Raw genomic sequence first — 25,428 nt, 5'->3', positions numbered from 1 at the left:
CACCCGTTTCCACACTCACAACACGATGTATAAAAACTAAACTGGGCGTAAAGCCACTCACCTTTTCACGCCTGGTCAGTCCCTTGCATATGCAAGTTCTCTACTCGGTTTTGTAAACTGGCGGCACCCAGCATCAAAGCAGTGCTACTGTTCCTGTGTGGTTTCCCTTTATTTTTTTAGATTCACAACTTTATCAAATACAATGAAATTAACTGCATATCGTTTATTAGTTTAAGGCATCTGATTGTAATCAGCTTGGAACCATATAATGATGCACAGAATTGCCAAACTATTCCAAATACTATAGCTGCTTTAGTGTTGTTACTGTCAGTGCACCACTCAGAGTATTTAACCCACTGTATCTGAGTGTGGAATCACAGCTGTACAGCAGCTGATCAGAAAGCTCTACCACAGATTGTGTCAAGAGCTGGGAGAAATATCGGGATAAAGCTTCTAGCACACGCTGCCTCAACCATGTGTACAGTCTATTTAAAACTTCTCCCATTCGCCAAATGCTTCAGAGCCTTTCCTGTACGGAAATGCACTCAATCAGTCCATCAAGTACTCCCGGTAGAACTGTTTGTACTTATAAGCACAACTACCTCACTGTAAACTTGCATTACAGCTATAATATTGCACAACCAGAACCACTTATACTTTCATATTGTATATTTTTCACAGTTTTTTATCCTATTATTATTATTATTATTATTGTTGTTGTTGTTATTTTACCATTTAAAGGAAAATAAGTTTATAGAGGATTTGCATATTGAATCTCATTGTACCATGCAATAACAATAAAGGAATGCAATTCAGTTGAGAGCACGTATTTACAGATGATGGCGACTAGCTTCTAAGTCAATGTAGACTTCCACGCGCTATCTTCGTGGAGCTCTTGATATCATTTTAAAGAGGAAATGCATTAAAGTATATATATTACATTATACAGATACATTTTGAACTTCATTTAAATAATGTATATTGTTAATGATTAAATATGCAAGGACTTTGTGGCGTAGCGTCAGCGATGAGCTGGCATAATGTTCAGGGATTGTTCCTTCCTCGCGCTGTATGCTTACTGGGGCTGGCATGAACCTGCATGGCCAGATGAATGGAATGATTAAACGTGTACTTTAAAGATATTTCAATGTTCCTTAAAAGTCTAGAAGAATTGGCAACCTAAGGTTACAGAAGGCTTGACATTTATTAAAGAGCTGATTGTTTGGTGATTGGTTATTTGGAGAAAGAAAAGGAAGGACAGGAATTGGAAGTTAGTATGTTTGAAAGAGTCAGTACTGCTGCAGTAAATTATTTCATCGAGGGTCGCGGACGGGGCAGCAAGCATCTTGCGGGAGGCAGGAACAATCTCTGGAAGGGGTGCTAGCTCATCGCTACCACTGCGCCAATGTGCCTCAATGTTTTATACATGCTTTAATTTCTATCATCATGAAAATGATATCAAGTATACATCTTAGTATTTAAATTGTTCAGAGAGCTGTAACATCATGAATGTAATGTATTCTCTGTCCTATTGGCATAAGAGAAAGCCTGTTTAAAAAGCATGTGCTAATTCACACATGTAAAAGTACATAGAATACAAAGCATTTAACATGCTACTTTACTTTCAATGGCATTTGAGAAACTATTACATTAAACGATTTTAAGATGAAGTTTATGATGTTCTACTTTAATGACAAAATCAACTATGTGTTTAAAGTGGAACCTTCGACTTTTTTTTCCACACTGTGTCCCAGTTTATTTTTCTTTTCTCTGTACCCTAATACGTTTCCATATGACACTCAGACGGTGGGCTACAACTCACCTTTTCACGGCAACTTTGATATCTGACTACCTTGTTATTTATTTCGGGCACTGTGTGACTTTCTGAACTCTTTCACTCGATCAACTTCCTTTTGTTGTTTATATCACTGCTTAAAACAACAAATAGTATGTTTTACCTTGCCTCTACTTGGTATTCACTGAAATTCTTCTTTTTCCCCATGCTTTTGCCATTGTCTTTTCACAGAATACAAAGCGTAAGGGGCTATTTATATTGATTTGCATATTCAAAGAGGTGTAATTCTGGGAGGAGCCAGGGTGGAGCAACAGGCGCATGCACGAGCGTTACTTTTCACGCTGACCAGGATTTATGGAGTGGAAGAACATGGAAGTTGGCGTACGCACAGATTTATGCATCATGATTTTTTTGTGCGTACGCACATTTCTGCTTTTGTCCGTACGCCATGTTTTAGTATGAATTTTTTGCATGTCATTATGCATGAGGCCCCAGATCTGTGTCTCAACACAATACTTACTCTAGGTTTTGCAGTCAGTTTGTTCAGCCTCTTGGCATGGTTTTGGTTGTGATACACATCTTTAGCTGTGAGAACTTCTGTAGCTGGGTGTGTGCCTTTCCTGATCATGTACAATCAACTGAATTTACCATGGGGTGGACTCCAAACAAGGTGCAGAGACATCTCAACGATGACCAATAAAATGGGGTGCATCTGTACCAGATTGCAAGTGTGATCAGAAAGTGTTTGAACGCTTTTGTGAAAGTGATATTTCAGTTTTAAATTTTCAATACATTTACAAAAGTGTCCAAAATCTTGTTGCTTGATGTGGTATGAAATTAATCAAAATGATTTTAACATAAGGTTGCAACATAACAAAATGTGAAAAAAGTAACGGGATCTAAATACTTTCTAAATGCACTGTATATATGTGAAATACAAGTCAAGGGAGGTTATGTTTAAACTACTGTATATAACACACTACTGAGGCCTCAACTGGACTGTTGTGTACAGTTTTGTTCTCCATAATAAAAAAAGAAGTGCAAGAGAAACTCCAAAGATGAGAGACACGGCCGATTTGGGAATAATTAGATTTGAGGAAAGATTAAAGGAGTTCAACAATATCGGTTCAAGCAAACACAGATTAAGAGGCAACATGATGGAAGTGTTTAGAATTATAAAGGCAATTAGTACAGTGGAGCCCTGCAGTTTCTTTAAAATAAATTCTTCATCATGAACACAACAACACAAATGGAAACTTGCTAATAACAAATTTCACACAAATGTTACAAAGTTTTCCTTCACATGAAGAACTCTAGATATATGGAATAAATTACCAAGTAGTGTGGTAAAAAATAGAATTTGGGAACCTTTAAAAATTTGACTCAATGTTATTTTGGAGAATCTAGGAGAATAAAAAAAATGTTCTAAAATTCACACCATCCTGAATCATCCTGAGTGGTATCACTGTCAGACTAGGTTAACATTTAGATCTATTACAGTAAAATAGGCTCTGGCTACCTGAACTAGCAGGAGCTAAGACTAATGTACACAAAATTGTGCTAAAATCATCAGTAACAAATTCACATTGGACTGATTGTCATTAGCCTTTCAAATGATTAGAACGTAGATGAATCAGAAAACAATTTTTATTGCTGTGCTATTTAAAATAGCAGGCTGTGGTATTTCTTAATGCTACTTGAAAAGAAAAAAAATAAAATGAATGTTTGCCTGATTGACTGATTCACTCAGTAACTCACTCATCAGCATCATGTTAAACAAATTTGGTTTTAACAAAACGTAAATTTCAGTGTAACAAACGTATTTTTAGGTCAAAAATGGCTACCAAAGATAATAATGCGATGCAAAAAATACTTAATTCCACACCTGCTTTTTCAGCGCCAAATTTCTGGAACCCTGAAACAGGCCGTTTAAAAGAAACACACAGTCTGTTGCGAAATTTCCAGACTCGGGCAGTCTCAGCAACAGTGTTGGTGCGACATCATACACATAGCCGAGTGTGTACCTAGCATCCATGTGGGTAGTTGTGTGGTGTGTAGATACTGTACGTTTCAAGTTTCATAGCAGTTCTCAAAGTTTTCTTTGAGATTAACAAAAAAAGTGAGAAACAGCATCAGTTTACTCTGAAAGAAAATTAACAATCCTGGAAAAAATTGATTCCAGAATGAAGAAAAATTACGTGGTGAAAGCATTTGGAATCACACCTTCAGTGCTGTCAACAATTTTGAAGGACTGAAGAAAAATAGAAGACAAAGCTAAAGAACAGTTGTTGAGACCTGAATGAAAATAAATTAGAAGCTTTTCATGGTTGCAAGATTTGAGAGCATGTAATATCCTAATTACTGGACCAACATTACGGGAAAAGGCTTTAGAATTCACAAAAATGTTGAAAATCATTACTTTCAAGTGAGTGTTAGATGGCTTAACAGTTTAAAGAAGGCTATGGAATAACCTCCAAGGTGATTTGTGCAGAGGAAAACAGTACACCACAGGAACAAGTTATGGAATGGCATGCTGGTGAAATTAAGAAAATAGTGGCAGAATACAATAGTAACGGCATTTTCAGTGCTGATGAGACTGGATTATTTTATAAATTGCTTCTGCATTGTACCCTAACTGTTAAAGGAGAGCCATGCAAAAGAGGGAAGAAATCAAAACTTTGTTTAACCATCCTGTTTTACTGCAATGAATCTGGTAAAATAAAACTGAAACCAGTGATTATTGAAAGATATTCAAAACAACAATGTTGTAAGAATATACAGTCACTTTCCTGTGATTATCCAGCAAACCAACAAGCTTGGATGACACAAGGAATATTTAATGAATGGCTGAAGAATTTGAACACACAAAAGAGAAGACAAAGAAGAAAAATTCTTATTTTTATTGATAATTGTTTGTCACATAATTTAACATGCAAATTAGAACAAGTTAGAGTTGATTTTTTTCCACCAAACTGTACAGCAGTCCTGCAGCCTTTGGATCTCAGTATTGTTTGTGCTGTAAAAATGCATTACAGGAGTCAATATATTAAAATAATATTGTTGAACTTAGTTTCAGAAAACAACAAAAAAAAACTGATGTCTAAGAAGCTTGTGATATGATTTGCGTAGCTTGGTGGTCAATAAAAATATCAACAATTGTTAAATGCAGGAAGAAGGCCTCAATTATTGAAATCAATGATGAAATTTAGATGATGGGAACAGATCGGGCCAAAGAAGTGGAAATTGAAGTAAGAGAAATGTCTAGCTATATAGTTGCTGATGGGGCAAATTATGAGGAGTACATTGATGCAAATAATAACTTAATGATTATGAGTGAGCTAACTGAGAAGGACATTATTGAAAATTTACAGCCATCTGCATTGAATGTCTTAACTTTAGAAAGTGAGAAAGAGGATGATGAAAATAACATGACAACTATTGCAAAAGTTTTATGTTCTGAAGCAATGGATGGACTAAAAAAGAGAACACTGATGTCCCGGAAAGTGGTTCTGAAAAAAATATACGATGTAGAAAATGTGATCATAAATACTGCTAAAAAAGTTCTGTGCTGTCAAAAATGACTTCATTTTCTGTATTCATACCTGTATTTCTATATAAAAACGTGCATATAATGTCATTTTCATTCAGTGTTCATTCATACCTGTATTTCTATTTAAAAAAAAAAGTTACATTTAACGTCTCGTTTTCATTTTGTGTTCATTCCTGTATTTCTGTTTTTTAAAAAAGTTACTTCCAATGTCATTTTCATTCTGTGGACATGCCTTCTTCTATTAAAAAAAAGTTACATCCAACGTCTCATTTTCTTTCTATATTTTAACACCTGTATTTCTATAAAAAGGTGAATCTAACGTCTCATCTTCATATAAAATATTATTTGTCATTTAAGAAGTGCTGTTTATTTATACAGGTATTGTGTAGCTTGGATTACAGAGATGCATGAGAGACAGGAAGGTGAGCCCAGATTTCAAAGGAAAATATAGGTACTTTATTACTGTATAGAGAAAGCAGGTACAGTCTCAAGACTTCATTCAAAATAGTAGCTGCAAGGATCTGTGACATGGACAATCTTTCAGCTTTAGCTCCCATCTTCAGATTAGAAGAACACCAACCGCTCGGAATCACCACTGTGGCAGATTCGGCCTGTAGAAGAGAGATCTCAGAGCGGTTAAATGTTCTAACATTGTGCAACATTCACTTACGTGGTAAGCCCGATCATGCAAAAGACAACCAGTTACTTTGCCCTTTGGTTTACTGCTTACAGAATGGTTGGGTGTGCAGTCAGTGTCAAAAAATGGGGTAGATACAATACACAATAAATCACACAGTAATAATCTGCAATTCACATAACCTTAAAAATACTTCAAAATAAATTTCTTCTTGGCTTGGGCATGACTGGCCATTTTAATTTTAATAAAATGGGTCTTACAAAGCTATTCATTTATGACAAATGTTAGGAAATATCAGAAATGAAAGGAAAACTTTATTGCAAAGAGTGACCATTTTGGATATCAGGTGAATGTGAGGTGAAGGCACTTTGATGGTAAATTATAGGGTGACCAGATTTCCACACTGGAACACTTTTATAGCATGTATGCCCACACATAAAGCCAGTCCTTGTTTCTTTGGCTGCTTTATTTCATCATCATCAGAGAGGGATCAGGGCACAGAAAAACTAACACTTTCAGAGAGAAATGCACACAGTGCTTGAAGTGGAAACAAATCAATGTCAGTAATGTCTGTTGTTTTCTGCTCATTGTCGTTCTCACATTGCTGTCCAAATCTAACACATGTTCTTAATGCAGCTTTCCCTGTCTGAGTTTTGACTGTGCTATCATTAGTATATTACATGGGGTCGATGTTTGGTGGTATGGGGTTTTGTGCCCCTTGGAGTTTTGTAAATATATTCTAAGTATATTGTGCAGATTTGTGTGCCAGCAGAGCAATTATTAGATGGGTAACCTGTTAAAACCAAGACATTTTGATATTCTTTAGTTATTTATTGAGCAGCATGGTACTACATTCATATATAAATGGCCTTTTGTTTTCCGTGTTTGCATTTTATACTTTAACAGCTAGGAAAATCATTTAACCTATCTGTTACAAATTAAAACATCCAGAGGACTGAGGTGCTGATGCACCGCTTCTCTTCTGTTTACGCTAGGGAATCCATTCCTGGGCTCCACATTTTTCATTTCCGCATTCCCGGGAATGAAAGTGCTGTAATTCCTGGGAAACCGGGAATGGCCAAGCTTGCATGTATAGCGTGTAAAAGTGTAAAAATTAATCAAGAAATAACAGAGTTATACAGTAGTTGAAAATAATTAAGTGGCCCGGTTTTTTTGGCCCACGGTGTAGTGTGTTGCCGATTAATTCAGTCAACAACAGACCAGCAGCAGTCAGTCTCCCGGCTCTGACTTAAGACTGAGCACAGTGGACTGGGAGGAGTCTGCACTCTGCAGCTCACGAATGCTGGGACAGGGCAGACTACATTGACATCTGTCAGACAACAGCTTTGAACAGCAACTTGAAATTGTAATGCATCAGTCTGTTGCATATGCATTATCTGTGCCAAGAAACTTGCCATCACAGAAAGGTGACAAGAAACTGGATGCATCAGTAAAAGCTGAAATGGCAGTGTTTCAGAGCAATGGCAAGCGTGGGCATTGTTTAGATCAAGTGTATCAGTATCTGATGACTGTGCTGCCTACTTCAGTGGAGGCACAGCATGCTTTCTCAGCAGCTTACGTACTCTGCACGAAGGTGTGCGCTCACCTGGACGACCACACGCTGGACACGTTGTGCTTTCTACACTCTTATTACCACAGCTAACTCGATTGGTCGTGCCCAATTCGTCAGTTGCGATCGACCAGTAGATTGCAAAGGTAGTGCAGGTAGATCGCGTTGCATTCAAAAAAAAATTTTTTTAAAGGTTAGTCTATCATATATTCTCCCTATGGCATTTGCCACTTGATTGACATACAGGCTAGTCTGATCTCTTTTCTTCTAACACACTGGTCATCCACCACACACGATCAAACGCACGAACTACTGCAAAACTCCGGCTGTGATCTAGTTAGCCTTCCAATTTATATCGACTAAAGAGGGATTTAAAAAAAATTGTTTGGGAAGGGCATGGGCTGGATGTGGAATTGGAAGAGGATTTTTAGTTCTCACAATGTCACAATCGAAGTGCATTTGTCTGACATCCGATGTTCAGTCCCCGATGAGGGGTGCAGTGGAGTGTGTACGCCTGATGAGCCCAAAATAGGGCGCATACTTTTTGCATTATTTGACAGTTAACTATGTAACATTCTATGATCTGCTTCTCACAACTGAGAAGGCACCCATGACAGATGTTTGCAGACTCGCAGACCAACCACATGTGTTACCTGGTAGGTAAGCACCCATACAATCAGATTGTGATTCAGATTCCGAAAGCTATGTGTGTATATATATATATAACATTTTTAATGAAGGTAGATCATTTCGACCTGGTCATTTTAAAAGTAGCTTGCAAGCCGAAAAAGTGTGGGCACCCCTGAAGTAGATACATGTACTTATATGACAGCAAAAACTGCTTGTAGATATAGTGGGTACGGAAAGTATTCAGACCCCCTTCAATTTTTCACTCTTTGTTATATTGCAGCCATTTGCTAAAATCATTTAAATTAATTTTTTCCCTCATTAATGTACACACAGCACCCCATATTGACAGACAAAAAAAAGAATTTTGAAATTGTTGCAGATTTATTAAAAAAGAAAAACTGAAATATCACATGGTCCTAAGTATTCAGACCCTTTGCTCAGTATTTAGTAGAAGCACCCTTTTGAGCTAATACAGCCATGAGTCTTCTTGGGAAAGATGCAACAAGTTTTTCACACCTGGATTTGGGGATCCTCTGCCATTCCTCCTTGCAGATCCTCTCCAGTTCTGTCAGGTTGGATGGTAAACGTTGGTGGACAGCCATTTTTAGGTCTCTCCAGAGATGTTCAATTGGATTTAAGTCAGCGCTCTGGCTGGGCCATTCAAGAACAGTCACAGAGTTGTTGTGAAGCCACTCCTTCGTTATTTTAGCTGTGTGCTTAGGGTCATTGTCTTGTTGGAAGGTAAACCTTCGGTCCAGTCTGAGGTCCTTAGCACTCTGGAGAAGGTTTTTGTCAGGATATCCCTGTACTTGGCGCATTCATCTTTCCCTCGATTGCAACCAGTCGTTCTGGCCCTGCAGCTGAAAAACACCCCCACAGCATAATGCTGCCACCACCATGCTTCACTGTGGGGACTGTATTGGACAAGTGATGAGCAGTGCCTGGTTGTCTCCACACATACCGCTTAGAATTAAGGCCAAAAAGTTCTATCTTGGAGTTTGCTAAAAGACACCTGAAGGACTCTGAGATGGTGAGAAATAAGATTCTCTGGTCTGATAAGTCAGGTATAGTCAAATAAGTCAGACCAGAGAATCTTATTTCTCACCATCTCAGAGTCCTTCAGGTGTCTTTTAGCAAACTCCAAGATAGAACTTTTGGCCTTAATTCTAAGCGGTATGTGTGGAGACAACCAGGCACTGCTCATTACCTGTCCATTACAGTCCCCACAGTGAAGCATGACGGTGGCAGCATTATGCTGTGGGGGTGTTTTTCAGCTGCAGGGACAGAACGACTGGTTGCAATCGAGGGAAAGATGAATGCGCCAAGTACAGGGATATCCTGGACAAAAACCTTCTCCAGAGTGCTAAGGACCTCAGACTGGGCCGAAGGTTTACCTTCCAACAAGACAATGACCCTAAGCACACAGCTAAAATAACGAAGGAGTGGCTTCACAACAACTCTGTGACTGTTCTTGAATGGCCCAGCCAGAGCGCTGACTTAAATCCAATTGAGCATCTCTAGAGAGACCTAAAAATGGCTGTCCACCAACGTTTACCATCCAATCTGACAGAACTGGAGAGGATCTGCAAGGAGGAATGGCAGAGGATCCCCAAATCCAGGTGAGAAAAACTTGTTGAATCTTTCCCAAGAAGACTTATGGCTGTATTAGCTCAAAAGGGTGCTTCTACTAAATACTGAGCAAAAGGTCTGAATCCTTAGGACCATGTGATATTTCAGTTTTTCTTTTTTAATAAATCTGTAACAATTTCAAAAATTCTTTTTTTTTGTCTGTAAAACTGGGGTGCTGTGTGTACATTAATGAGGAAAAAAATTAATTTAAATGATTTTAGCAAATGGCTGCAATATAACAAAGAGTGAAAAATTGAAGGGGGTCTGAATACTTTCCGTACCCACTGTAAGGTTAGTCTTTTATTGGTATCAACATATTGCAGTAGTTTTATTAAAAATAAGTGTTGGTCGTTCTAATACCGTTCACATGTGAGATGCCCGTGCACTGTGTCATCCCCAGGATTCCCGAATTCCAAACCATCCAGGAATGGATTCCCTAGTTTACGCTCAACCTGCTGGGAAGACTTCATCAAGCAGAAAAATCTTGCTGATGTAGAGAACAGTCAATGACAGCAACTTCCTAACTGCGCACACAGTCCACTGGTGTTTCATTATCATGTATTTGGCTCCCTTTGCTATCAGTACTGTCTATCGGAGGTGAAAACCAGGAAATTATACAAAATATATAAGCTGGTCTAACTGTTGTAATGGTAAAATTGATACAGTGAACTAATTCATAGTTGAAGTCACACGAAATGTTTCTCTCTTTTAAGATAGCCAAGCTTGCATATTCACCAATGTTTGTCAACGGGAGATTTTTAAATTTTAAAGATGTATACTGCATGATCTATACAAGATATCTCAATGAAAGCTGAATTGTCACAACAAATTTCCTAGAACTAAGTGTGGCATGTTTCAACAAAATAGACATATAAAAAAAATATAGTATATATAAAATATATACATAGGGTGTCAAATTTTTTTCATGGGGACAGACAGTTGGACAAGCAGAGAGACAGGCATTGGCTATTGTTACAGGTGCTTCTTTTGGTTAGAATATTAATCTTGGTTCTCAATGGTGTTATTTTACTTTGCTGTGGATCCCCGCTAGTAGTTTGTCCCTTAATTGTGGTGACTCTGACCTGTGGGTCCATGTTAAAAACTCTTCTCAACCATTTCCACTCCTGGCAGAGTAATACCCCAAGCGGAATAGTTGTCTCACCCTGGTTTAAATTTGAAATGGTACCATATATTTCCAGAATCTCTGAAATCAATAAAGCATATTCAGTAATCAGAAAGATACATGGCATCTTACAGGAAAGGCAGTACTCGCCTCCAGATTACTTCCATCACGTCATGTTTAATGTTATCACTTTTGCCCTTTTTTTCTGGTCACATCTGGAGCAAATGCAGTAAGATAATGCATGCAGCTAACTTTTGTTATCACAAAAAAAAAATGCAGCTAATCTTTACATTTTTTTTTTTATTCATTTTATTGCATTCCATACAAATCAATCAAGTTTTACATAAAGAAAATTAAGAGAGAGAGCAAGCCAAACAGCATGAAATTTAAGACCTGTAAACATACCTAAATTAATAGATTCTCTGTGCTTTATGAGATTATTTTAAAATATTACTGATTAGATCCTGCCATGTTTTGAAAAAAGTCTGTACGGATCCTCTAACTGAGTATCTGATTTTTTCCAATTTCAAATAGTATAACACATCAGTTTCCCACTGACTTAAAAGAGGAGAGTTTGGGTTCTTCCAGTTTATCAGGATAAGTCTGCGTGCCAGAAGTGTAGTGAATGCAATCACAATTTGTTTGTCCTTCTCCACTTTAAGCCCATCTGGAAGAACACCAAACACAGCTGTTAATGGGTTAGGAGGGATTGTTAGTCCAAGGCTGTCTGAAAGGTAATTAAAAATTTTCGTCCAGAATGATGTTAATTTGGTGCAGGCCCAGAACATGTGACCCAGTGAGGCTGGAACTAGTTTGCAGCGTTCGCAGGTTGGATCATGCCCTGGAAACATTTTGGAGAGTTTTAGTCGAGACAGATGTGCTCGATATATAATTTTGAGTTGTATAATTGTATGCTTTGCGCATGTGGAGCCCGAGTGAATTCTCTGCATTGATACTTTCCACTCCTTTTCTGATATATTAATTGAGAGATCTTTTTCCTAGTGACCTCTTGGATCTTTGAAAGGGAGGGATTGTAAAATGATTTTATATATTGTAGAGATGGTGTCTAAGTCCTTGAGATTGAGCAATATTTTTTCCAGCATGGATGTGGGTGCAAGATGAGGAAAATCTGGGAGGTTCTGTTTAACAAAGTTCCTGATTTGAAGATAGTGAAAGAAATGTGTAGTTGGAATGTTAAATTTGGAATGTAATTGTTCATAGGATGCAAAGACGTTGTCTATATAAAGATCTCTAAGCAAGTTAATTCCAAATTTTTTCCAGATATTAAAAACTGCATATGTTTGCGAAGGTTGAAAGAGGTGGTTCTTTTGCAGGGGTGCCACAAATAGAAGCTTCTCCATCTTAAAATGCTTTCTACATTGGTTCCATATTCTAAGTGAGTGGAGCACAATTGGGTTATTAGTGTAGTGCCGATAACGTGTGTTTATTGGAGCACAGAGCAAGGAATACAAAGAAGTACTGCAGGATTTTATGTCTATTGCAGACCAAGACTGTGTATGATCTTCTATTTGTATCCAGGTTCTTATCGCCTGTATATCTGCTACCCAGTAATAAAACTGGAAGTTAGGTAGAGTCATGCCACCTTCTGCCTTTTGTCTTTGTAGGGTCGCTCTTTTGATGCGTGGATGTTTTGAATTCCAAATAAATGAGGTTATTGCTGAATCTAATTGCTTAAAGAAAGATGTATTAATGTATATTGGAATGTTTTGAAATAAAAAAGGAGCTTAGGAAAATATTCATCTTAACAGTGTTAATTCTTCCAGCTAGTGTGAGATGAAGGGTTGACCATCTGTGCAAGTCTTGCTTGATTTTTTCCATGTAGACGGCAAACATTAATCTTTAAATGTTTTAATGTGAATAAAGCAGCAAATTTTCAGTTTTTCTTTCCTATCTCCAAAAACACCAACTGAAAACTAATGTGCAAAATCAAGTAGGAAGGTGAGACTTTGTTCTGCCTATGAAAACAACAGAATATTGAGCAACAAAGGACTGGGAATAAAGCCAAAATTGTAACCTTTTAACACATAATTGATCCAAAGCTTGATATCAAAACTAAACCAAAACCATCTAAACCAAAACATTAACCAAAACTTCCATTCAAAATACCAGGGTCTAGCTCCACTGTAGTCCTTCAGTGCTACCAACCAGCACAGCAATGATTTCTTTTTTAATCCAGAAAATTGGAAAAAGCATGTAGTGCACCACCATTTTCAAATAGGATCCCAGAAGTGATGTAATAAAAGAATGTAATCATGTTAGTGCTAACATTCTTACATCATCTACTGTCAGAAATATGTTTTTGTGTTTAGTAATGGTGGTGTGGGGGCAGTCATGCTATGACCAGCCACCGCACTACAGCATGTAGGATGGTCCATGTGTATATATACTATATGATTGATGCCATGACATGCTGAGAGCCTCACTCTATAATGCAACAATGGAGACTCCTAACTGTGCATACATTATACCTGGCATGGCCAAATAAAGATTAAATTAAAGATAATTTTTTCCTTCTTTTTAATATATTCATGTATGTGATAGACAGATAGAAAACAAAGTGAGCTTCAAGTATGCATTGCTAAATAATCAGCAAATCTGAGGTATGCTATCCTTATTGAAGCAGAATTACTTATTGGAAAGCTTGGTCTACTGTCCACACAATTTAAGTAATGAGAAAACACACCTAAATTGTTCACATTTTTTCAAATATTCTGCCTTTCTTTAAAACATTTTTAACATCTATAAGCTCATTCTATCTAAAATCGCAGATACAAATATTTGATCTCACATCTTTCTAAAATCCCTTGTTGTTATTCATTGCTTATATTGCATTTTGTTGTCAAAAATAGGAGACACTTACAAAGTAAAATTTGCTTTTTTTCCTAATCCAGTGGATTTTCCATGACATTCTGTCTGACTTCGAATGTTGCTTACTATAGGCTAATGTATTCTCAATGTACTATAATTCTCATCCTTCAGCATGCCTTGGGGAGAGCACTTGTTTAGCTGGTCATAGCAACGGGTTATAAATGAAATTTATGTTTTGCGAAAGGAAGAGATAAACAAAAAAGAAAAAAGATTAGGAGTTTCAGGGGTGCCCTGTTTAATATCTAGGTTGAAAGATGAAGAAATAAAAATAAACCAGGTTTAGACAGGTTCAGGATATGAACTTACAAACCCTCAAGTCCTCAGAGTTTTTCTTAGGAAGAGATCTGGCCAAGGTGAACAAGGTCTTCATGTTTATTCTGAGCCTTTATAGTTGAGGAAGTGGAAGGGGTGGGGCTAGCATCATCAGAAGTGGAAATGACATCACTAGTTCCAAGGTTTTCTCCTCCATAAAGGAAATAGTGTTAGTGATTGTGTACACCCAAGAACTTCCCCATATTTTCAGACACAGACACACTCATGGGATTTGTCCTCTAGATCTAGGGCTTTTTGTTAGATTTGCTGGACTTCCAGAAGTGCAGACACCTTAGTGGATTTATGCTGATAAATCTAAAGCCAAACACCAAAATTTTGTGTCTTTCTCTGGCAAATTTCTTTATTTTATTAGATCTTTTTTGGGTTATGTTTGTCAGAAAGTTTCTTTTTTTTCATAAGTTTCTGTTCTCAAAAACATAAATGGGCCTCACATTTTCTATTTTGTTCACTAGGTGAATTACTAAAAAACATATAAATAGCTGAATAACATAATATAATGAAATTTTAGTTCCTTTTCCACCTTTAAGAAACATAATAATAATAATACCAATTTAATAGCATCAGATATTGAAAAAAAATACCATCTGGGAAGCACATACTGTATGGTTAAGTTTACCAGATGTTAGAATAATATGGTGGTAATAATGTGTTAAAAATGGAAAAGCAATTTTTTAAATGTCTCCTCCTAGAAGTAGGTTAAAGTTACAATACCTGCTCTACGTATATTCTATATCATTTTAATTGAGATATATATGTTCAATATTACATTTCGAACTGAATCTGCACAAATTAGGACTGTGTCTTGTCAATGACTAAATTGCATTTCTTTTCTGAGATTCTAATGGAAATGTTCCACTCATAATGTTGTTTTAAATCATCGACAGGTGCACGGTTTAAATAAGCTTTAAATAATAACTCGTATAGTTTCCTCCATAGGTATAATGGATTATGCTGGCCAGTTTTCTTTTAACAAAGCTTCTAACTTGCAAGTACCAAAAGTAGTTTGTTACTGGAAGATTATATTTGATGTGTAATTGTTCAATGGATGCATACACATTGTCAATGTGAAAGTTTCTAAAAGTCTGAAAACCAAGCAACATCCATTAAATAAATACAGCAGAGAGTAAAGATGTGGAGAACTTTTATGTATGGGAGCAACTGGCCTTATAGTGTCACTTACATTGGTGCAATATTTTGAAAGTATGATGTATCTCTGGATTGCCAGTAGTAATGGCAGATGCACAGAGCAAAGGAAACTGGAAAGGGTCTGAACACTTTTCTTTACATAGCTATCCTTGAATATGCAATTTTATGGCTGTCTAATTTGCTCAATCACAAAGCAAAGTACGTATACAGTATTTTTAACTCAGGTGGAAATATTCTAAGCTACTTGGTTTCATGCTCCACCCTTGTGTTAGGTCTTTGCAAAGCTCATTTCTGTATGTTTCCATTGTGCATTCTCAATTAACAGAATTAGACTAGAGTTTTTTAAAAAGCATTTGTCAATATATATACAGTCGAAACAATCTGATTTATAAGTGTATGTATGATCCAGGCAGATGTGATCAGTTATCGTTTATGGATAATGTATGTAACATTACATCAGTAAACATTCAAAGCTTTGAGTGGTAATTTTTGAGGAGCTACCAGTGTTAGAGGTTGCTGGAAGAATCTTCAACTGCCTGGGGTTTTGGGTGTCTAATGAAAATATATGTACTGTATCATGTGCAGTACTGTAATGTGTATAGGACTGACTGCCTAGTATATGCACATACATTTGCATCAGATCTGTGTAGCTATAGCAGCTTTTTATTGAACATTCAGAGTAAGCTTTTGCCATCCTCTTAAAAATTCTCCTTTAATGCTTAATAAATATATCACTTCTGCAATACTGGCTGTTATTTCAAATATTACAAACTGTTATGTTTCAGGAACAAAGTGTATCGAAAAAAACCTTCTGCTTACACATAATAGTGAAATCAGTTGAATACTCATCAGTTATTTAATGATAAGACATTAGACTAGGTAATGAGTAGAAAGGTTTTACATTTGTACAATATACTGTGGGTATTCCCTAAAGCAAATAAAATATCATAATGCCCAGCTACTCCAATTTAGGCTTGTGGTCACCTAAGGCCTTTCTTGGCAGAATTACAAGACTTACTCACACAAGACCCAGTACATTACACAATGGCAGTTTAGAGTTGCCAGTTTATCTGATCTGCATGTTTTTGGGGAAGTAAAAGAAAAATCCCAGCATACACACAGAGAATGTTCAGATTCTGCACAAAAAGGTACCATTTGCAAGATTCAAACCCATAATCCATGAGGCTGCAATGTGCATCTGTTAATGAAACGGACTGAAAAGATAACATTTCATAATCAAACAAATAAAGCAGGAGAAAATACATTAGATTTGCAAGCCCTGTCCAAAAAAATATGTTAACTAGAGATTTCAAAAACTAAAAAGAATAAATGCACCAGCTTTCCACTAGCAAATTTTTAACCTAAAAAATTTCAGAACTTTTGTTTTATCAATAATCATGTTTGTAATTTTCAGCTATTTTGGTTTTGGCCAAAATATAAAACTGAACTGTGGTTAGTCTCTAATGCAAAGCTAAGACGTTACAAATAAATAAAAGCAAAAGCGCCTTTTAAAAGCATGCAAAGACTGATTTTCATTCATTAACTAGCATCTTTTTATTTCCAGAAAATGTGTTTGTAATGTTGCTTTCAAGAAAGGCTCCAATTGGAAAATAAATAGATAATGTAAGTGACTATGTTTAAACTTTAAAATGTACAGTATTAAAGAGTAATTCAATTAATTTAAACTGAATAAAATTCAATAGTTATATTTCTGTTTGAATCCTACAAAACTAAACTTTTTTAAAAAATGGAATGCTTGAAAATATTCATACAGCACAACTGATTGTGCATTTTATCATTACTTGTGTATTAATTATACATACACATGATACATTTTCTTCTGCTTTTCTATATTTTTCCATCTTGATGTACTGGTGATATCAAAATTATACCACAAAGCACTTAACATTTTATGAGAAAGAATGAAATACCTATTAATGCAATGTCATTACTTTTCATGTGTTTTGTAGTTTTGCTTTGAATCATTTATGGGATTCTGTGACTTATTTATGTTTGTGACTTAGTTATGTTCCTTTTGTCCATTTGAAATAAATAGGATCTTAGATATTTTGAAACAAAAAATTAATCTTAAATTTATTAACATTGATGTTTCAGATAGATAATACACAAGGGTGGCACAATGATGGAGAGATTAGTGCCACTGCATTGCTGCTGTATGCAGCTGGATTTGGTTCCCAGTCAATTCAATGCCTGTCCGGAGTTTGTATGTTCTTCTCACGTTTGTATTCCACTTTCCTATATATATATATATATATATATATATATATATATATATATATACACTGCTCACAAAAATTAAAGGAACACTTTTTATTGGGCCTGGCATGAAATCAATTAAACCTGTCTGATAATTTTCTGGTTGGTTAAGCAGCTGAGGTCATTGTTAATCACTTTCAGCTGTATTGGTGTTCATGGACTTAACGACAGGTGCACTAAAGTGGCAACAATTAGAAAACCCTCAAAACAGGACTGGTTTTACATGTGGAGGTCATTTCAAGTTTCTCCCTCTTGATCTTTTTGGCTGGTTTTCCACTCGTGCTAGTTTTGGCTTGAGTAATTATCTCTACTGGTAGTATGAGGCAGTTCCTTAACCCTACAGAAGTTGCACAGGTTGTCCAACTTCTCCAGGATGGCACATCCACACGTGCTGCAGCAAGAAGGTTTAATGTGTCTCCCAGCACAATCTCCAGAACATGGAGGAGATTTCAGGAGACTGGCTGTTATTCTCGGAGAGCTGGACAGGGCCGTAGAAGGTCCTCAACCCATCAGCAGGACCGATACCTGCTCCTTTGTGCAAGGCGGAACAGGCTGAGCACTGCTCGTGCCCTACAGAATGACCTCCAGAGGGCCACTGGTGTGAATGTCTCTACCCAAACAATCAGGAACAGACTTCATGAAGATGGCCTGAGGGCCCGACGTCCTGTAGTGGGCCCTGTGCTCACTGCCCAGCACCGTGGAGCTCGACTGGCATTTGCTCAAGAACACCAGAATTGGCAAGTCCGCCACTGGCCTGTACTTTTACAGACGAGAGCAGGTTCACCCTGAGCAGCTGTGATAGACGTGAAAGAGTCTGGAGAAGACAAGGAGAATGATATGCTGCCTGCAATGTCGTTCAACATGACAGGTTTGGTGGTGGGTCAGTGATGGTCTGGGGAGGCATATCCATGGAGGGACGCACAGACATCTACTGCGTAGGAAATGGTGCTCTGACTGCCATAAGGTATCGAGATGAAATCCTTGAACCCATTGTCAGACCCTACGCTGGTGCAGTAGGTCCTGGTTTCCTCCTAATGCACGACAATGCCCGGCCTCATGTGGCAAGAGTATGCAGGCAGTACCTGGAGGATGAAGGAATTGAAACAATTGAATGGCCTTCACGATCCCCTGACTTAAACCCAATAGAACATCTGTGGGACATTATGTTTCGGTCCATTAGGCCGCCAGGTTGCTCCTCAGACTGTACAACAGCTCAGGGATGCCCTCATACAGATCTGGGAGGAAATGCCACAAGACACCATCCGTCGTCTCATTAGGAGCATGCCCTGACGTTGTCAAGCATGCATACAAGCTCGTGGGGGCCACACAAGATACTGAAAAGCATTTTGAGTAGCAGAAATTAAGTTTTTGAAAAATGGACTAGCCTGCCACATCTTCATTTCACTCTGATTTTAGGGTGTCAACACAATTGAGCCCTCTGTAGGCAGAAAACTTTTATTTCCATTAAAAGACTTGGCATCCTTTTGTTATTAAGACATTGCCCTGTCGTTATTTGTATAGATATCCAACTTCATATTGAGATCTGATGTATCTAATGTGTTTCTTTAAAGTGTTCCTTTAATTTTTGTGAGCCTTCCTTTATATATATATATATATGTGTGTGTGTGTGTGTTAGGTTAATTTGTATCTGTATAATAATCTGGCACAGTGTAGGTATGTGTGTGAGATGCTCTGTGATTGACTGGTATCCTATACAGAGCCAGTACCTTGCTATGTGCCTGATTTTAGTTTGAATAGGCTTCATCTCTCATGAGTCTGTAATGGAGAAAGTGGCTTACAAAATCAAAGTCAAAGTGAACTTTATTGTTATCTCAACCATATACAAGTATGCAGATAGACGAAATTGCGAAGCTCAGGGTCCACAGTGTAACAGCATGATGTGCAAATAATAAATTAAAAATAGAATTAAAATTTAAAATTTTTTTAAATTAAAAATTAAAACACAAACAAGACAAGACATTGTGCAAAGATAGGACAAAGAAGTAGCAGCAATATTGATGTGTAAGATATGTAATATAATAAATAAATAATAGATATAGATAATACAGAAATTATCAGTGTATGATAATAGTTGTTTAAGACATGTGTAAACAATGACAGGTCAGAATGTTTCACAGCAGAAGGATAAAGATTGACAAAATCCTTAAAGTATGAGATTTTCAGTTCTTTTCTACATGCACACTCATCTTTGCGGGACAGTGGTTTTCATGTATAAAAGTTCTGTTTTTAGTGGTGGTTGAGTCTGTGTGGAAGGTCCCAGGGGGCAGCCTGGTATTAAGGAGTCTAACAGCTTGGGGGTAAAAACTCTCCTGCAGCCTGGCAGATTTGGCTTTGATGCTGCGATATCTTCTCTTGGATGGCAGAAGTATGAAAAGTCCATGTGAGGGGTGTAAGGGGTCCTGCACAATGCTGCAGGCCTTGCGGACACTGCATTTGTAAAATAATGTCCTGTAGTGAAGGCAGAGGCACCCCAATAATGTTCTCTGCTGTCTTCACTTCATCCTTTGCAGGCGCTCGTGGTCGGATATGTTGCAGTTGCCATACCAGACAGTGATGCAGCTGGTCAGAACACTCTCAATGGTGCCTCTGTAGAACATGGTGAGGATGGAAGGGGAAGACGTGCTTGCTTCAGCCGCCTCAGGAAGTGTAGTCTCTGCTGGGCTTTCTTGATTAATGATGAGGTGTTATGTGTCCACGTAAGTTCCTCAGTTATGTGCACACCGAGGAACTTGGTACTCCTAACAATCTCCACATCTAAACTGTTGATGCTGAGTGGGATGTGGGCAGGACGTGATTTTCTGATGTCCACGATTTTCTCTTTTGTCTTGTCGACATTGAGAGTTAGATTGTTGTCTTCACACCATCCGGACAGCCGTTTCACCTCATTTCTGTATGCTCTTTCATCATCCCTGTTTATCAGTCCCAGCACCGTCGTATCATCCGCAAACTTGATGATGTGGTTAGTGTTGTGCATGGCTGTGCAGTCGTGAGTCAGCAGGGTGAACAGCAGTGGACTAAGCACACAGCCCTGTGGTGCTCCAGTGCTCAGTGTGATGATGCTGGAAGTGTTGTATCCCATCCGAACTGACTGGGGCCCTCTGTCAAGAAGTCCATGAAGGACTTGGAAGAGTAGACAGATAGTAAAGAGGTTACATTTTTTTACAACCAGATTCAAAACTGCAGATTGGTATTAAATAAAAATAAAACAGATAATAAAAGAGGGAAATGCTAGGGTAAATGCATATACATACCATCCATCCATGAACCTGCTTTATCCATTAGAGATTCACAGATGACAGATACCTATCCTGTCAGCATGTGGGGCAAAACAGGAAGTAATCTTTCACAGAAGTACAGAACATTCCAGAAAGCACGGTTGTGTGATTATTTACATCTCACTAGTACTGGGTCAGTTTTGTGCTGCTGTTTAGTGTGGGTGACAAAGTGTGCTCCTGTAATGTATTTCTTATAAATAAATGTTCTGAAGTCACTCTGCAAAGGGTCTGGTGTATATATATTCAATAAATCTATTGGAGGGCAGCAAATGAACTCTTCATTTTATTTCACCCATTCTGACTAGAAAAGACTTTCCTAAGCTTATTTAGACATACATAACAAATGCTACTTGTGAAGTAGTAAATCATCCAATAGAGTATGTAAAGTAACTAGGAAATCCTAAGTTTTTTCATATCAATAATTTGTTTCCTTTGTACTTCTTTTTCAAAGACGTACAGCTAGGTCACATATATACAGCCACATGCTTAAAGTCTGTACTAATATAATTATCTTAATTAAGGCTTTTTATGTTGTATTAGTGAAACATCTATGATATATATATAGTTAACCCCAACACCATGAACATTTATTTAGAAACAGTACAATAATATTTAATGTAGTTAGTCAAGGGCTGCATCAGTGTGCATCTGGAAAGAATAAAAAAAAAGTTAAAGGTTATTTTCCTGCTGAAAAGAAAAAGGTAACAGAGACAAGAATGTATATTTTATATATTTTTATTATATCCACTGTGGCAGAAATATAAAAAATGAATGCAAAGATACTGTAGTACTATACATTCTACAACAACAAAATACAGCAGACATGTATCTCACAGCATTACAATAATAATAAAACAACAATAATAAATATCAATTCAAAGATACAAAGTTTACTAAACAGATAAAGTAACACGTAGGAAATGACAGTAACTGATCTATATAGAGATCAGTAACAGATCAAGCTGATGTACTGTATTTGATTTCACAACTGAATGGCCCAAGGATAAAGCCAGAAGCCTTTTTCTGGCACAACATTGAACGCTATGGTGTCAGATGCTGGATGGAACTCAAACAGTCTGTTGCTTGTGTGCATGAAGTCCAAGGTAGTAGAAAGGACTTTCTTTCTGTGTCTCTTGTTATAAATGTATAGTATGGATTGGAGAGTGGCCCTGTTAATTAATAATATTCCTACACAGATTGGCTTTTGTTAAGTAAGAACTTTCCAGATTGTACTAAATCTCTTTGTTGTAAAGTGTTATACTTAAAACATTTCTGTTCATTTACATCATTTGCAGTTTTATATCAATGATCTTCAATGTTCTTTTACATGTGTGTCTTTTAAGGTGTGCCAGTAATCCAGTAAATAAGCTATTGTATTTTCCCTTTTTCTTAAAGAAGGAAACATTCTTGAGTATTAGTAGCTATTAATTTTATTTTACAGACCGAATTGCACAGAATATCATCAAGTCACATCTGGAGACGTGTCAGTATACTGTAGAAGAACTTCAACAGCTGGTATGGCAGACTCACAGTTATGAAGAAATTAAAATGTATCAAAATAAGGTACATTTCAGTACTTTTCTAATTACTTTGCCTTTTCACAGCAACAAGCTTAAGAAGATGTATGCATTTTAATAAACTGCTCAAAATGTTAAAGTTGTGCTGATTTTTGGGGTGTCAGTGTTAGGTAAGGATTTTTCTGTTATTACCTTTACATGACTGTTATTTTTATGACTTATTAACATTTACACTGCCTTATACATTCTTGAGTACCAAATTAAATTATATGTCTCATTTTTCAGCAAAATATACTATGATCAGGTTTTTGGATTATGTAAGAAAAATGAATTAATAAAATAAACTGTGACCTCAAAACATAGTTTCTCCATTCTCAGCTATTAAAACATAATTTTTGATTTACATACACATTTATATTAAATAAGACAATAGAACATAAATATTTACAATATTTTGATTAACAAATTGAAATTAAATAACTATATGAGGTTTTAACATAATTTATTTAAAAATTACTGCATGCTTGTAAATAATGATATTATCCTCCTTGGAATAATAGATTATTCTTTAGTAAACTTCTAAATTATATGGAGTTAATGTAGGGCTGCATCAGTGTGCAACTACAAAAGAAACAAAAGTTAAATATTATTTCCACACTGAGAAAGAAAAAATGTTAAAGACATGACAGTTTGGTTGTATAGCCCTCATCAAGTGTGCAAATGAAAAGGAAAGAGCAGGTAACAAATATAAAAGGGAACAAAGCCATGGCAGATGAAAAGAGAAAAGGTGATAGTAGGTGAGAAACGGCTGCCAATAGAGAAGATGAAAGGAGAGATTCAAAAGTTAGTCACTCATTTAAACCTGGAGAAACATGTAGTCTGAGGGTGAGAATGAACTTAATTTCTTCTGTTTTCCTTTAAGGAGTAAATTTAAAACCCTGTGGAAGAACATAAACAGAGATCAGTGTGGCAATGATCAAGGGATGTGACTTGTTAGTGATATAATTGCAAGTGGCAGCAATACCCTGGTATCTGTTCCCTCTGATAAATTTATTATTAAACAGCAGACCTCTTGCCTGTTTAAAAATCTTATCTGATGCATTTCTTATAGGAAGTGCTCAGCCAACTACATTACTGAAACAGAGTTGGCTAGCAGACCGGAGCACATTTTAGCCATTAAAATGAAAGACCTTATAAAACCTATTAAAGAACTCTTCACATCCCTTGATCATAGTCACACTGATATCTCTGTGTTCTTTCACAGGACTTTATAGATACTTTTCAAAGAAAAACAGAGCAAGCTAAGCTCATTCTCACCGTGGGATCACATATTTCTCCATACCTTAATGACCAACTAAGCCTTTAAACTCTCCCTTCTTCTTCTGTAGTGGCAGCTATTTCAAAGATACTTTAACCTTTTGTCCTTTTATCTGCCCGGGCTCTGGTCCCTCCTTTGCTTCCAATATATGTTACCTGCTCTTCTCTTTTTTGTTGTGCAACTGATGAAGGCTATACAGCCGAAATGTTGTGTCCATAACCTTATTTCCTTTTCTGCGTAAAAGTAACTTTTAACTTTTATTTTCCCTTCAAATAGATAGATATAGAAACCAGGGAATAATTTTGTGTCAAGGATTGCACATTCTCACCATGTCAGTGTTCATATACTGATGTTTCCTTCATAATCCAAAGGAGTGTGTTTACAAAACTGACATCTCTAAAATGGCCTAGTGTGAATGAGTATAAATATTTGCATTTTGTGCTCTTGAGCTCCAAGTTATTTAGTACGAGCCTGCAACTTTAGTTTAACATTTTGGAGAGCTACAGGGTAAAACACTCCGACACAATCTGAAACATTATTCTGCATAGCACAGTGATATTTAAATGCCTTACTAAAATAGGAGACTTCACTACATATACTTTACATATATTTCTGAAGGAAACAAGGTTTAAAGTTATGCAAATATTTTGCTTTTAAAGGAAGAACGGGAGATCTCAAAGTGAAGAGCAACAAAACACTTTATCATTTTAATGGATTATTTGTTCAATTTGCTTAGCTGAACTCTTATTACCACACCAGACCAATCTACCTTTTTACCCCGAATTTCTCTCTTTCTCTGTCTCTGTCTGTCTCAAATCAGCTCTCACTTCAGCCCACCAGAGAGCCTTTACCCCATCTCTTCTTCTTGGTATTTACACATAACAAAGAACAAGCATAAGAAATGGTAAAAATTTAAAGTCACCAGAACAGGCAGAAGTTTGAAAACTAAAATACCAAAATGAACATCAAAAAACAAAGTAAAAAAGTGTAATTTATCTTCTAAAATCTTTTCCCCATCTCACTAAGAAGAAAGGGCAAGTATTCATTTGATAAAAAGTCTTAAATCAAAAGCCATGTTGTTTTGCAGTACTATGCCGCTGTTTTTCACAGGTAGGACACAATGACACAATATGTTACGTGACCAGCAGTGGAAGGCAGAAACCATACAATAGACTGTTGAAAAAAGTGTTGCCAGAATAATGATAGCAAATCTAAATCTCTCTATTATAAAAAATATATATATATATTTGGTTATTAAATTATGGATGCCATATTTACTTTATATTACATTTCACAAATATATTTCATTCCATTGAAGGACCATGATATTACTATCAATTTTATTGCTTTCCAGTAGATTTATGATGACTTCGGGATGGGTTAACTAAATAGTAATTTATGCTTCTTCATAAAGAGGCTGATTAAGGATTTAGAGAAACAAACAAACAAAATGAAACAAACAAAAACGTATCTCATATTTTAGATATGGGCATCTTCAAGTTACTCATTAATTGCTAAGATTCATTGTTGTCAGGAAACACAGCCCTGATCTATGAACCCTAATAAGTAAATCAGATTTCACAAGTAAAGAGACAGGTAAAAAGTCCTAACACTGATCTGCTAACCTTTTGCTAGATAGATAGATAGATAGATAGATAGATAGATAGATAGATAGATAGATAGATAGAAGTTGGCAACTCACTATTCTAAATCATGAT

The 25,428-nt window shown here is 36.6% G+C and overlaps 1 protein-coding gene across 1 annotated transcript in view; it reads left to right on the top strand.

Annotated features, from left to right (window-relative positions):
- rorb (RAR-related orphan receptor B) overlaps positions 1-25,428 on the top strand; it is a 194,120-nt gene that overhangs the window by 142,918 nt on the left and 25,774 nt on the right. The window contains exon 5 of the mRNA XM_039750713.1: positions 22,317-22,438. Within this exon, the coding sequence (XP_039606647.1) occupies positions 22,317-22,438 (122 nt within the window). The remainder of the gene's footprint in view (positions 1-22,316; positions 22,439-25,428) is intronic.

This window comes from Polypterus senegalus, chromosome 4 (assembly GCF_016835505.1).
Source record: "Polypterus senegalus isolate Bchr_013 chromosome 4, ASM1683550v1, whole genome shotgun sequence".
Classification (NCBI taxonomy): Eukaryota; Metazoa; Chordata; class Cladistia; order Polypteriformes; family Polypteridae; genus Polypterus; species Polypterus senegalus.
The sequence above is the reverse complement of the archived record's forward strand: the minus strand, read 5'-3'. Positions and strand labels throughout refer to the sequence as shown.